Source organism: Thalassophryne amazonica, chromosome 5 (genome assembly GCF_902500255.1).
Source record: "Thalassophryne amazonica chromosome 5, fThaAma1.1, whole genome shotgun sequence".
Taxonomy (NCBI): Eukaryota; Metazoa; Chordata; class Actinopteri; order Batrachoidiformes; family Batrachoididae; genus Thalassophryne; species Thalassophryne amazonica.
In genome coordinates, this window is record NC_047107.1 from 53,428,283 (window position 1) to 53,442,220 (window position 13,938).

The following is a 13,938-nucleotide window of genomic DNA, read 5'->3' on the forward strand; positions in this document are numbered from 1 at the left end:
CAGCAGCACAAGCTGCTAGCTGATGCGCTCACTGCGCATCGGTCATTTCAAAACGTCACCAAGTATGTTATTGGAAGAATTCTGTTGAGTACGTTTTAAGATAAACCCAAGAGACTAAACATCCATTTAAAAAACCAAACAAACCTCATTTTAAAATGTACAAAAAACTTTAATTTGAATTTTTAATGAAAGGAAATGTCAGCAGTGGACAGACACACACACACAAAATTACACTGTCAAGAACTGCAGATAGAACGTTACAACAATCTATCACACTCAGATGTGTTTTTTATAAAGAAGACTGCACATACTCCAACAACAACCAAAAAAGAACCATATGAATCCGTTTACATCTGTACTTAACGAACACATTTGATGTCTTTGCAAAACATTTTAAAGTGCCTTCCAGTCTACAGGAGACTTTCCAGATTTCTTTAAGAATTCATTAGCCTTTGAGAAATGCTGACACCCAAAGAATCCTCGATGAACAGACAGAGGAGAAGGATGCACAGCCTGGAGGACGTGATGGTGTTTCTACAATGAAGAGAAAAACCTTAATGCAACAGAGTTATATGCTCTGGTTTGAAAATGTTGTTAATAAAACATCACCTCATACTCACCCTGTCAATGGCAGCACCTTTCTTTTGAGCATACGCTCCCCACAGCATGAAGACGAGGCCTTCCAAGTTGGAGCTGAGCCAGTGCACCACCATGTCAGTGAACATCTCCCAACCCTTGTCTTTGTGGGAGTTGGCCTGGTGTGCTCGGACCGTCAGCACGGCATTTAGCAGCAACACACCTGAAAAGCAGAACCAGATACTGACCCAAGGATCTGTGTGTGAGAACATTTAGCACATGGCTCTATACCTTGTTTGGCCCATCCAGTCAAGTCACCATGCCCGGGGTGCTGAAATCCATCAATGTCTGTGATTAATTCTTTGTACATGTTCTCCAAACTGAAAATAAAAATCATTAAGGCCGTCAAATCATGAGGGGTTACACTACTGGAGCTGGAATAAAACCTTCATACCGAGCACGTCCACACTCATGCTTACCTGGGTGGAGGTGGCACTGGTCTTTGTACACTAAAGCACAAACCATGGGCTTGATTTGGACCATGATAAGGATCCTGGCCAAGAATCACCACTTTGACCTTTAGGTTGAGACAAAAAGTCCTTGCAGTAAGGCAACTGTGACACTCCGTTCTCTTTATTTACATAATGTTACTAACAAACACAATGGTAATGGAAAAACTGCCTTTCACAGAAATAAACCTCCACCAGGTCACTCAGTGGGGCTGTCACAATAACTACTATATCAACTTATCCTTCCTTATATAAAGATAAGCACGATCAATTTGCTGGTCTCGATATATCGCCCTTTAGAAGTGCATCTGTTTACATCAGTTAGCAACATTTTAGCGAGTTGCGCTTTCTGTCCAAGTGGGTAAGCTTCCATGGTATGCTTCAGTATAATTTTGTTAAAATGGCAAGTCACGTGATCTGATCTAACCAGTCGTGCTTAATGGCTGAGATAATATAATGGAAATTACAGTTGACATGCCCTGTTTTTATTGAATGCTTCAGTGTTGCACTTATTTTATGTCCTTTTCACAACTCACTTGTCATACAGCTGGTTAATGGAAGTGACAAATGTATTAGGAAAAGTTTCTGTCACACTTCTGTCATTTAAATCATTTTGTATATTAAAACTGTAAAATTCTAATTCTTCTTATTCCAGTGTCAGTCTGTTGTCTCAAACAGCTGGTTTTCCCTGAGCATGCTGAGCAGTTTGAAAACCATCAACCTGCCCCAGATGCGTGACAACAAAAAACAAAAGTCAGTTGAGCAAGGGGCAGACCAAGACCTATGATATCAAAGCCAACAAGATGGTGAGTAATTTGAAGAAACAGGTTGAGTGCAAAGAGGGGGTTCCGGCGAACCAGCAGAGGCTGATTTATGAAGGCAAGCAGATGGAGGACTGTGAACTGCTGTCGTACTATAACGTCAAACCTTACACCACCATCCAGATGATGCACCGTCTGAGGTAGAGAAGGATCAAAGCTTTGTCAAAACACTGAGCGCTCATTTGTTTATCATTAACCAAAACTAAAGAGCACTTTTTTTATTATTTAAAAAATATGTTCTGTAATCCCGTTAAGTAGTATGTTTTAGAAAATGCAGATTGTTATTACTGCAATTTTCATATTTAAATTAGTTAAAACTACAACAAGAAGTATGTTTAAAAATCATATCATGGTTAAAAAGAAAATCACCTTTGTGAAAGTTGTCTCTGTTTCTCTATTCAGTTTTTATGTGTGAGTGACTAAATTCTGGTCAAAGCCCGCCACATTGGAATCTGGCAGATCATAGACATTATAAAGAGTAGACGCCACATTGATTCCTGGGGTGCAAGAAATGCGGCCGTCATCTAGCGAACAGGTTCCCATTCCAGTCCATGTTAATATTATCTAACTTTTGAGCAGAAATAAACATGTTTAAAGCCTGTTACCAAATAAAAAAATAAAAAAAAAAATTATGCATGATTCATGATTAGGGGCGTCGTCCCTTTTAGTGACAGTGGCACAACCATAGAGCTATATAATAGGAAAGCTAGAGGGCGGCAGTGGCGGTTCTATACTGAATTTCTCCTTGGGCGAAGCTCTTTCCCCCCAAACAAAATTTTGCACAAACAGCCATTTTTTATTATTAATAAAAAAAAATTTTATTAATATTTTAGAAGTGCCCCTGAAATTGCAATTGAAACTGACATCAAAAGACCACAGGCTACAAAACATAACATCCATGAACTGCAAAATTTAATAAACATGCCTTTACACGCTAAATGTCTGTCATTAAACACTAAATTAATGTCTTTCAGGGAGGAACAATTAGCTCTTTTATTAAGGTGCATATTCGTCTCAACATCAAGCTAAAAATTTAGCTTAATGTTTGTAAATATTACGCTAAATGTGTAAATACTTAGCATGAACTAATCTGCAAAAGTTTTAGGTTTGACAGAAGTTTGACAGAAGTTTGATAATGTAGTGTTTGACTTTTTTCTCCTTAATTTTTGGTCTTCATGTGTGGGTCAAAAGAAAACAAAAATTGAAATGATTCCCCATGCCAATGAAATCAAATTTGATTCTTTTTCTTCATTAAATAAACCAGTTAATTATGAAGATAAGCCTCATTTTAAATTTCATATTATTATTATTATTGTCAGTGTACATGACAACAAAAAGTGTTTCCAGCTGCTGGAAAATTTGTGAAATTGGGATAAAACACACTGGCAGGCAGGCAGGCACACACACACAAAAAAATTAGATTCAACTCACTTCAGCTAGTAATGTGAATGCAGCTCTGAGTGGGCAGTTTGTCCTCTCCGGTGAGATTCGAACCTTTTGTTACACCCTGTCTGTCCGCTTTCAAACCCCTTTTATTTTATAAACTAGCTGCCTGCCTTGTTTTCTGGATGATCCACAGAGAAATATGGCACAGAGAGTTCTGGTTCCATCCTCAGTGGACTTTGCCTGCCAGAGAGGAGACACTGGAGCGGAGAAACAGGGAGCAGGATGCACCATTCAGACTAAGCCAAAGTGGAGCAGAGCGCAAGGCACGGGGTAGAGAGCTCCTGTCCCCGGTTATGCAGTGGACAACTGCCGAACCTCACACTGCTTCTGTTCTGTGCACTTTAGCATGCAGAGGTGCCTGCCTGGAGCTGCAGGGCACCAATTGTCCAATTCCTCACACAGTGATATCAGTTTTGCGACGTATAATTTTTTTTAAGTGCTTATGCCCCCCGCCCCACCAAATATATCATAAAACGATATGGTTCGAACGGTTTTGATACGGCTCACTTGTACCAAAAACTGCACCTTAAGGGCGGATTCCGTATACTGCTAACAAAACGCAGCTGTGCCTACACTCAAAAAACCAACATGGGTGTTGTTGGTTTCTGTTACATGAACGTACGTCTAACATGTTCTCAAGACCAGGCACCAAAGTGGCTCTACTCTACTCTTCTTTTTTTTTTAGATATACACTAGTAGAGTTCTACCTTAGAATGTATTATAGAAGACATACCTTACTGAATTTTAATGTAGCTTCTACGATATAGAATCAAGTTTTATGGGTGAACACATTCAAATCCTGTAGTTTTATTTATTTTTTTTTTCTTTTCTTTGCATATATAGTAATGGTAAATGCCACACTGGCAGAACCATTTATGTACATTAGTACACATATATGCAATTTATTCTTGCAAGACAGAAGGTATGTAGTGCGTGAGTGAACATGGTGTGCGTGTGTGTGACCCCGATACGGACTTCCCAAAATCCTGTAGTTTTAACATAACATGCAACAACTTAAAATTTAACTTGCTCAGTGAACATAATAAAATTAAGGAAAGTTTTTCCACCCAAGTAAAATGTGTTAACATAGCCAGAAACAATTTTGCTGAGTGACCTAAATGTAAATTTGTTGGGTCAACATGATGAATTTGCATTACTGTTACTTAATTACCATGGGTCAGGCCAACTACATTTGTAAGGGTAAATGTAACAAAAAACAAAAACATTAAGTCCCTTTGACAACAAAGCAAATAGTGACGAGTCCCCACAAACATGATTTCATAAACACCCGAACCAAGGTTAGCCTGTTAGCTTAGCTGGTTCGGACTCAAAGACAAGGGCGTTCATACTTCTTTTGTCACACAATGGAGCCACCCATTCTCCACCTATTTATCCATTCCATTATCGGTTCACTGACGCAGACAACGTCAGCGCCACCACAGCTGCCAACACCCAGATGTGGGCTTCATATCAGCTGTTCCGGGTCGCTACAGAAAGTGTAACAGTAAAGTCATGAAGGTTTTGTCCAGTATATATATATACACACACACACACACACACACACACACACACGCTCCTGTCCCTCTGTCTGGGCAGGATGTGGGGTTCTCTCTGCTTGCTGTGTGAGACACACATGCAGCAGTGAGCCAGGCAGTTACAGCAAAGCGACTAGATTAATCCATTCAGAATGTTTGGAGGAATAAAGAATTAATTTAGGTTTTTCTTCCAAATATGAATCTAAGAGACAAAATATACCGCTCCACATTTGTGTCGAATTACTGTCCCCGTATGAGATCAGTTCCCTGCATTCAAGTTCAGACAGATAACGGCCTCAAGCTCTGACAAAAGTTGACATTTTATATGAATTTGTGAAATATTTCACAGATGGATTAGTCGCCGAATAGTGACACTACCTACGAGTATTTTAAATCCATACAGAGTGAGGTTTTTTGAGATGCAAATGCAATCATGCACAAAATTAAACTTAAATGCAAATGGCAAATGATGTAATCCAATTCAAAAGAGTTTAATGAAAAATAAAACTTTACATTTACACTTTGTCTCACGGTGCTCCTGACATTGATTCATGCACTGAAGGGCTGTTAACCCATAACACCCGTTTGAAATATGAATCACCAATTTAGGACATTTTATTTTTTATGTTTCAAATTTCAATTCCAATGTTGAATATTCTGAGAATTAATAGTTAATTGTTCTTTGAAAGAATGTCCTTGTGGCAATCAATCGGTCGTGAGGAAGATGGGCTCTTGATCGATTCCCAGACAGGATGATGGATGCGGAGCTCACCCAACAAGATAGTCCTGAAATGCACAATCTGACTGATGCTGCAGGTGGTTGCTGTGGGAAGCTTGTGACGTTAAGGATCTGTGCCGTCGAGATTAAGGGCTTCCAGATTCACAATCCTGCCCTCTTCACTCTTTGCCCATCGCCCAAAGACTTGTGGCTATGCAGAACAGCATAGAAGATCTACAACCAGGGTGAATCTAGAGACGCCTGTGTGTGACTGTTCAATGCTGGAATGTCATTGCATGCAGACAAACACACAATCCTTGACAATCGGGGTCTCTCTACCATGTGACAGAGTGTTAATGTAAACTTTTTTCCAGGAAATTTTGTTGAATCAGATTGCATCTCGTCATTCACCTTTGATGAATTTACAGTGCAAAAAAAAAACAAAACAAAAAAAAAAAACACCAGACCTTTAATATTTTGTCACTTTTAAGGTTGTTTGATTGTGGGCAAATGACAGCAGCATAAAACCTCACTCTGCACATTTAAAAATCAATTAGACAGCATGGCTATTCAGTGAGCATCCCAATCTTACATCGATTCATACAAAAGAACTTTTTTAATTAGTTGAATGAATGAATTTACTTCAAACAAAGACAACTCAAGGAAAATATGCAAACAAACAATGCCCAAAAAGGAGTAAGAAGAAGTTTTTGACATTTTCTGCCTAAACTCATGTGCACCCAACCGATCTCATATGGACAGTGATTAAACACAAAAGTGTATCGCACGCTTTCAGGGTCATATTTTGGAAGAAAAAGGTATGTTAAAACCATTTCCATATATTCTTCCAAACTTTATGGATGGAATAATAGAGTTGCATTGCTTCAACTGGCTTGCTCACTGTTGTTGTGGCCTGTCCACTCAGAGCCCCCTCAGTGGACTGACCCTAACTCCTGCAAAGAGCAGGAGACAGAAGCAGCACAACTTGCTGAAATGTTAGTGACGGATGTAAACAAATAAAAACTTGTAAAGGGTGATAAACTGAAGCCAGAAAAACAATCATGTTCATCTTCATATATTAAAGTTGTTGTTCGATATAGTTGCTATCATGACACTACCACTCTCCAATACTTTTGACAGTTGACACCAATTATTTAAAGTCATCTTGCTTAACCACCTCTACTCCTTGTAACTGCACTATTCCACTGGACTCCCTCTCATTCACACACATGTACGCAAATTGTTTGCAGAACCAACGAAATTCTGCACAAACTATCTCAAGGAAGCTCATCTGCATGCTCATCCTCCTCATCGGGGCCTCGACCTGACTGCAGTTCATTGTAACTGACTTGAGTGGGCAAATGCTCACATTTGATCTAAGTTACACACAAGGCTGCTGGGTAGCTGAGGCATCAGGTTTAGAGGTTAATTCCAAAATCAAAAGTGTGCTGCATTCTTCCAGAACAGAAGTCAGTTTCATGACTGCACAATATTCTGAGTTTGTCCACATTAAAATGCTGTGCGATTCTAATCTTTGTACCAAGTATTGGCCATTATCACATTATTTGATGACATAAACAGTGTTTTATGAACATACGTCTCGAATGTCACACATCTGTGTCCAGGAGAAGACATTTTCAGCAGGTGGGTACACAGTGTGGAGTTTCCTTTCTTTGGCAACAAATGACATCAACTGTAACAGACAGATTGGAGAAAATTTAAAACTTAAAAAAAAAGCTCTGAGCTAGCACGTGCAGCGTGACGATATGCTCTCACTTCTTTAAAATAAGGCTTTCCAAACTCAGCTGACAGCGCGTTTCTCCAGCTCTCCCCAAATCCAGGCGGCGTCCGAACAGAGGAGAGTTTCTGCAGCGCTGCACCCTTGTTTTGGGCGATTCTATCGAGCTGCTCTGCAGTGAGAGGAGCAGCGTGAGAGCTGCAAGGCTCCGGATCCACGCCAGAGGAGGACTTCAACTTCTTCTGCACAGTCTTGTATTGAGCAAAACACACAGAGGGTAAAAGGTGTGCTACTGGAGGGGGAAAAGGCTTTAGAGACCATCCACACCGCGGTGCTAACATACCGGATCTACAACAAACAACAGCAACACAAAGGCGCAGCTTGTGAACGCGACTTGAAGTTCACTGAACATCTCGCGAGAACACGGGAACGGCGATAAATAAAGACACACACACATATATATATATATATATATATATATATTTAACGTTATAGTTAAGTAACAGGTATTATTGCACTGAAGCAGTCTTTAATAAAAATTAACGCTCACCGTGTCCTCGGCATCCCCCCGAGTTCCATTAAGCTCCTTAATCGTTCTCTTTTTCGAGACAGGCGAAAAAAACGAGTTTATAGTTTTTTTGTCCAATCATGTTGCTCCCAGACACTTTGATAGTTGTCTTCTACAAAGTAACTTGGAGAGAACACCACCAGCAGACTCCACTTTCTCCCCCTCACCCTCAAAGTGTTTGGCGCCAAAACGTGACGAAAGCAGGATTATGATAATGAGCTGAGGAGCGCTGTTCACCACAAACTGCTGCATAACCAGCTGATTCTCATCTGTCTGATAAGTACAGTATTCATAGCCATTAAATAAAACTTATTTACCATTTCTAAATACAACTTTTTATTATGTGTCGCGTTTTACAGCGATTGTGTGCTGTCAGCTTTCGTCCTGAAAAACCTCACGATCCTGCCTCCATCCCAGTCCATCCGTGTTGCCAGGTACGCTGATTTTAAGCAACTTTTTTTAAAGGTGAACGTGGTGGTATTTTGATTGAATTTTTTTTAAGTAACAAAATACATGCAAACATTATATTGCTGAGAATAATAAAAGTACAAAACATTTCCAGTGTTCATAAAAATAATCATATTAAAAATTAACATTAACAGACAAAAAGTAATTTTAGCAATTATAGTCATGTCTCATACTTTCTTGCTTTCTTTTTTGTGGGCTTGTTTGCAAAATGTCACGTATTTTTATTTTTAATTGGTCATTATGCAGACGGGGCTGCAACTAATGATTATATTTTTATAATTGATTAATCCAATTGACAGATTAATTAATTAGTTGTCAGGTCCATATAATGGTGAAAAAATGTTGATTAGTGTTTTGCAGATGCTTTCAAATGTCTTGTTTTTTTTTTTTTGTTTTGTTTTTTTTCTACAAACCAGAGATATTCAGTTTACTACCAGAGAGGAGTAAAGAAACTACACACACCTTCAACCACTTATCCAAGGAGTAAAGAAACTAGTTAAAATAATGCAGAAAATATTTGCATTTAAGAAAGTGAAATCAGAAAATTTGGGTATTTTTTAAAAGATTAATAGGTTATCAAAATAGTCATCAATTAGTTAACAGTCAATAAATTGTTGCAGTTGCAAATGTCATTCACATGTAGAGAACTTCGTGTTTCACGCATGCGCAGATAAAGAATATACAAATCTGGTGTGGGTGTAATCTCAGATCATAGGGACGTCACTTGAGATTTCATGTGCTGTGTTTAGTTTTTCAGGATGTGCAATTTACGACTTATTAAGTTTGCATTACTTTCTTAAAGTCCTCCTTTGTCCGCTTGCGTTTAGCATTTGTTTTCCTGGCCGGTGTGGTCGTGGGTTGAGGACTGTCCTCGCCGTGTTCGTCTTCAATCACGGGATAATTGTCGTTCTCAGACGGCTGCGGACCCTGTTTAGGTGTGCAATGACGACTTTTTCTTGTAGGTTTTTCCATTCTTTGGGACATCACTTTTTGGAAACGAAATCTTTCAAATATATGTAGTTTTCCTCCAGTAAATATTCCGGAAAACGTTGTCGCTTCCTTTCCTTTAAATCCTTGATTAAGGCACACACACTGCCTGCAGCTTCTTGTGCCAGGTCAGCGCTGCAAGATGAGCTTGTGGGAAGGCTGCCGGACTACTTTCGAGGTTTCACGGATGTAAACAAGAAGACATCCGAAGACATTAACTCAGCCACATGGGGTGTGCAGCCAGTACATTCTGAGTGCCGGTCCCAAGCCCGGATAAATGAGGAGGGTTGCGTCAGGAAGGGCATCCGGCATAAAACAAGCCAACCCAACTATGCAGACTCAGAATCGAATTCCCATACCGGATCGGACGCGGCCCGGGTTAACAACGTCTGCCACCGGTGCTATTGCCCAACAGGGTGCTGGTGGAAATTGGGCTACTGCTGGGCGAAGATGACGAAGAAGAGGAGGAAAACGTTGCCACGAACAGCGGGAGAAGAAGAAAATTAGAAGGGTGGAAATGAGAGTGGGGACTTTGAATGTTGGTAGTATGACTGGTAAAGGGAGAGAGCTGGCTGATATGATGGAGAGGAGAAAGGTAGACATATTATGTGTGCAAGAGACCAAGTGGAAGGGAAGTAAGAGCAGGAGGATCGGCGGTGGGTACAAGTTGTTGTACCATGGTGAGGACAGGAAGAGAAATGGTGTTGGGGTCATTTTAAAGGAAGAGTATGTTAAAAGTGTGTTGGAGGTTAAGCGAGTGTCTGACAGGGTAATGAGTGTGAAGTTGGAAATTGAAGGGGTGATGATGAATATCATCAGTGCATATGCCCCACAGGTAGGTTGTGAGATGAAGGAGAAAGAAGATTTCTGGAGTGTGTTAGATGAGGTGGTAGAGAGTGTGCCCAAGCATGAAAGAGTGGTGATAGGAGCAGACTTCAGTGGGCATGTTGGTGAAGGGAACAGAGGTGATGAGGAAGTAATGGGTAGATATGGTATCAAGGATAGGAATGGGGAAGGACAGATGGTAGTTGATTTTGCAAAAAGGATGGAAATGGCTGTGGTGAATACCTACTTTAAGAAAAGGGAGGAGCACAGGGTAACATATAAGAGTGGAGGAAGGTGCACACAGGTGGACTACATTCTTTATAGGAGATGTAAGCTAAAAGAAATCACAGACTGTAAGGTGGTAGCAGGAGAGAGTGTCACTAGACAGCATAGGATGGTTGTTTGTAGGATGACTTTAGAGGTAAAGAAGAAGAAGAGAATGAGAGCTCAACAAAGGATCAGATGGTGGAAGCTGAAGGAGGAAGACTATTGTGTGAAATTTAGCGAGCAGGTGAGAGAAGCACTAGTTGGAGGGGAAGCAGTTTTGGACAACTGGAAAAGTACTGCAGATGTGGTGAGGGAGACAGCTAGGGCAGTACTGGGTATGACATCTGGACAGTGGAAGGAAGACAAGGAGACTTGGTGGTGGAATGAAGAGGTCCAGGAAAGCATAAGGAGAAAGAGGTTGGCAAAAAAGTTTTGGGATAGTCGGAGAGATGAAGAAAGTAGACAGGAGTACAAGGAGATGTGGCGTAACGCGAGAAGAGAAGTGGCAAAAGCAAAGGAAAAGGCATATTGCGAGCTGTACAAGACGTTGAATAGTAAGGAAGGAGAAAAGGACTTGTACCGATTGGCCAGACAAAGGGACAGAGCTGGAAAGGATGTGCAGCAGGTTAGGGTGGTAAAAGATGCACATGGTAATGTGCTGACAAGTGAGGAGTGTGTGCTGAGAAGGTGGAGGGAATATTTTGAAGAGTTGATGAATAAAGAAAATGAGCGAGAGAGAAGGCTGGATGATGTGGTGAGAGTAAATCAGGAAGTAAAAGAGATTAGCAAGGAAGAAGTGAGGGCTGCTATGAAGAGGATGAAGAGTGGAAAGGCAGTTGGTCCAAATGACATTCCAATGGAGGCATGGAAATGTCTAGGAGAGATGGCAGTAGAGTTTCTAACCAGATTGTTTAATAAAATCTTGGAAAGTGAGAGGATGCCTGAGGAGTGGAGACGAAGTGTGCTGGTTCCTATTTTCAAGAACAAGGGTGATGTGCAGAGCTGCAGTAACTACAGAGGCATAAAGCTGATCAGCCACAGCATGAAGTTATGGGAAAGAGTAGTAGAAGCTAGGCTTAGAAAACAGGTGAAGATCTGTGAGCAGCAATATGGTTTCATGCCGAGAAAGAGCACTACAGATGCAGTGTTTGCTCTGAGAATACTGTTGGAAAAGTACAGAGAAGGACAGAAAGAGTTACATTGTGTGTTTGTGGACTTAGAAAAAGCTTATGATAGGGTGCCAAGAGAAGAGTTGTGGTATTGTATGAGGAAGTCTGGAGTGGCAGAGAAGTATGTTAGGGTAGTGCAGGACATGTACAAGAATAGTGTGACAGCGGTGAGATGCGTAGTCGGAATGACAGACTCATTCAAGGTGGAGGTGGGATTACACCAAGGATCAGCTCTGAGTCCTTTCTTGTTTGCAGTGGTGATGGACAGGTTGACAGATGAGATCAGACAGGAGTCCCCATGGACTATGATGTTTGCAGATGACATTGTGATCTGTAGTGAGAGTAGAGAGCAAGTTGAGTCTAGTCTGGACAAGTGGAGATATGCTTTGGAGAGAAGGGGAATGAAAGTCAGTATAAGCAAGACTGAGTACATGTGTGTGAATGAGAGGGAGCCCAGTGGAATAGTGCAGTTACAAGGAATAGAAGTGGTGAAAGTAGATGAGTTTAAATATTTGGGGTCAACTGTTCAAAGTAATGGAGAGTGTGGTAGAGAGGTGAAGAAGAGAGTGCAGGCAGGGTGGAGAAAGGTGGCAGGAGTGATTTGTGACCGAAGAATATCAGCAAGAGTGAAGGGGAAAGTTTACAAAACGGTAGTGAGACCAGCTATGTTGTGTGGTTTAGAGACAGTGGCACTAACAAAAAGACAGGAGGCAGAGCTGGAGGTGGCAGAGCTGAAGATGTTGAGATTCTCTTTGGGAGTGACAAGAATGGACAAGATTAGGAATGAACATATCAGAGGGACAGCTCAGGTGGGACGGTTTGGAGACAAAGTCAGGGAGGCGAGATTGAGATGGTTTGGACATGTGCAGAGGAGGGACCCAGGGTATATAGGGAGAAGGATGCTGAGGATGGAGCCACCAGGCAGGAGGAGAAGAGGGAGACCAAAGAGGAGGTTCATGGATGTGCTGAGAGAGGACATGCAGGTGGTTGGTGTGACAGAGGAAGATACAGAGGACAGGGTGAGATGGAAACGATTGATCTGCTGTGGCGACCCCTAACGGGAACAGCCGAAAGACAAAGAAGAAACAAGAAGACATCCAACATGGTGCGAAGCCACATGCATGCATCAGTGAGAGGGTAAGTAATCGTGATTTACGTGGTAGTTTAAATTTTTGCCATTCGTCTGACTTAAAATATTGTTGCTTTATTACATCGGCAAGTCATGCGTTGTTTTGCAGTGCAGTTATTCATTTCTGTGGGACTACTTTAGGTGTAGTGATCGCTTCTTGGTGCTGAGGCCAGAGCGCGGATGCGCACAGAATATGAGCAGTGACGAGCGGTAGAGGATGGATTAAGGCACACAGGCTTCCTGATAACTTGGATTTTATTTCCCCCCAGTTTTGTCTGCAAGGTAACATTCAAAGGCTGAAACTGCATGAACATACATCCATACCTACAGTCTATAATCAGCCCTGACTAGTTCTGAATATTTATATTGTTACAAAGTCATTCCCTACAAATAAAGCATCGCATCTGTATAAAAAACATACTTTTTGTGGTCATATCTTGTCCGGTCTCATAACTTGGGCACAGGACATGATCTTGACATACTTTCCAAGGTCACATGCAGCCATTTCCTGAATGGTGGGTGTATTTTGTACCGCATGTAACACACTTGCTGGAGTTAATTCGCAGTGCTCCCGTTCTGTGCAGTGACAAATTCCTGTCAAAATTCTGCAACTCTACAAGACATCTGGAAGCACACAAAAGCCACTGGATGTCTCTGGAAGTATTATTTAGAGTAAATGGAAGAGGAAATTTGCAGACTATTTATGTATTTCGAAGACATTAAACCGTAATTGACCATAAACATAACCTACCATTTCAGAGACAAGTAATTTGAAGTGTTGCAGCTCAGACATCAGGTTGAGAGCATGGTTCTGAAATCAGAAGTGCACAACGACCTTCCAGAAATGGTGGTCAGTTTTGGAAGTGCAAATTTTCCAAATTTGTCCACTTTTTGCATATTGCATTCGAGGGTGATTCTTTAACTACGGGCACTATTGGCCTTGTAAATGTAATTTCCACCACACCATTGCCTTACAATATAAAGCGCCTTGGGGCAAGTGTTTGTTGTGATTTGGCACTATATACATGTGCTCTGATGTCACTGTTTATCTCCATAGAAACTACCCAAACAATCTTTCATACAAACTGTTTAAAGGGACATTACAGTGTTGTGGTGGAAATTATGGCAATAGTGTGGGACAACTACATTTTGTTTAAAAAAAAATCACAACAGTTGTATGAC

General features: G+C 41.0%; 2 protein-coding genes across 5 annotated transcripts in view; one reads left to right on the plus strand and one right to left on the minus strand.

Annotated features, from left to right (window-relative positions):
• On the minus strand, positions 1-9,504 carry LOC117510517 (uracil-DNA glycosylase-like). Its single transcript, XM_034170260.1, has 7 exons — positions 9,172-9,504; positions 7,382-7,594; positions 7,203-7,298; positions 1,056-1,153; positions 868-956; positions 621-799; positions 1-534 (listed from the first exon to the last, which is right to left on the minus strand). The coding sequence occupies exons 1-7, from the start codon at positions 9,361-9,363 to the stop codon at positions 394-396; spliced, it is 1,008 nt and encodes a 335-aa protein (XP_034026151.1). The 5' UTR covers positions 9,364-9,504; the 3' UTR covers positions 1-393.
• Positions 8,109-13,938, plus strand: part of alkbh2 (alkB homolog 2, alpha-ketoglutarate dependent dioxygenase) — an 8,761-nt gene continuing 2,931 nt past the window's right edge. The window contains exons 1-2 of one of the 4 annotated variants that reach the window (XM_034170262.1): positions 12,608-12,764; positions 12,898-13,038. Coding sequence is in view for 1 of the 4 variants with exons in the window: in XM_034170261.1 (XP_034026152.1) it covers positions 8,253-8,345 (93 nt within the window). In the remaining 3 variants the exon portion in view is untranslated. Of the gene's footprint in view, positions 8,346-12,607; positions 12,765-12,897; positions 13,039-13,938 lie in introns of those variants that run through there. The other 3 variants (XM_034170261.1, XM_034170265.1, XM_034170264.1) reach the window with 3 other exon arrangements.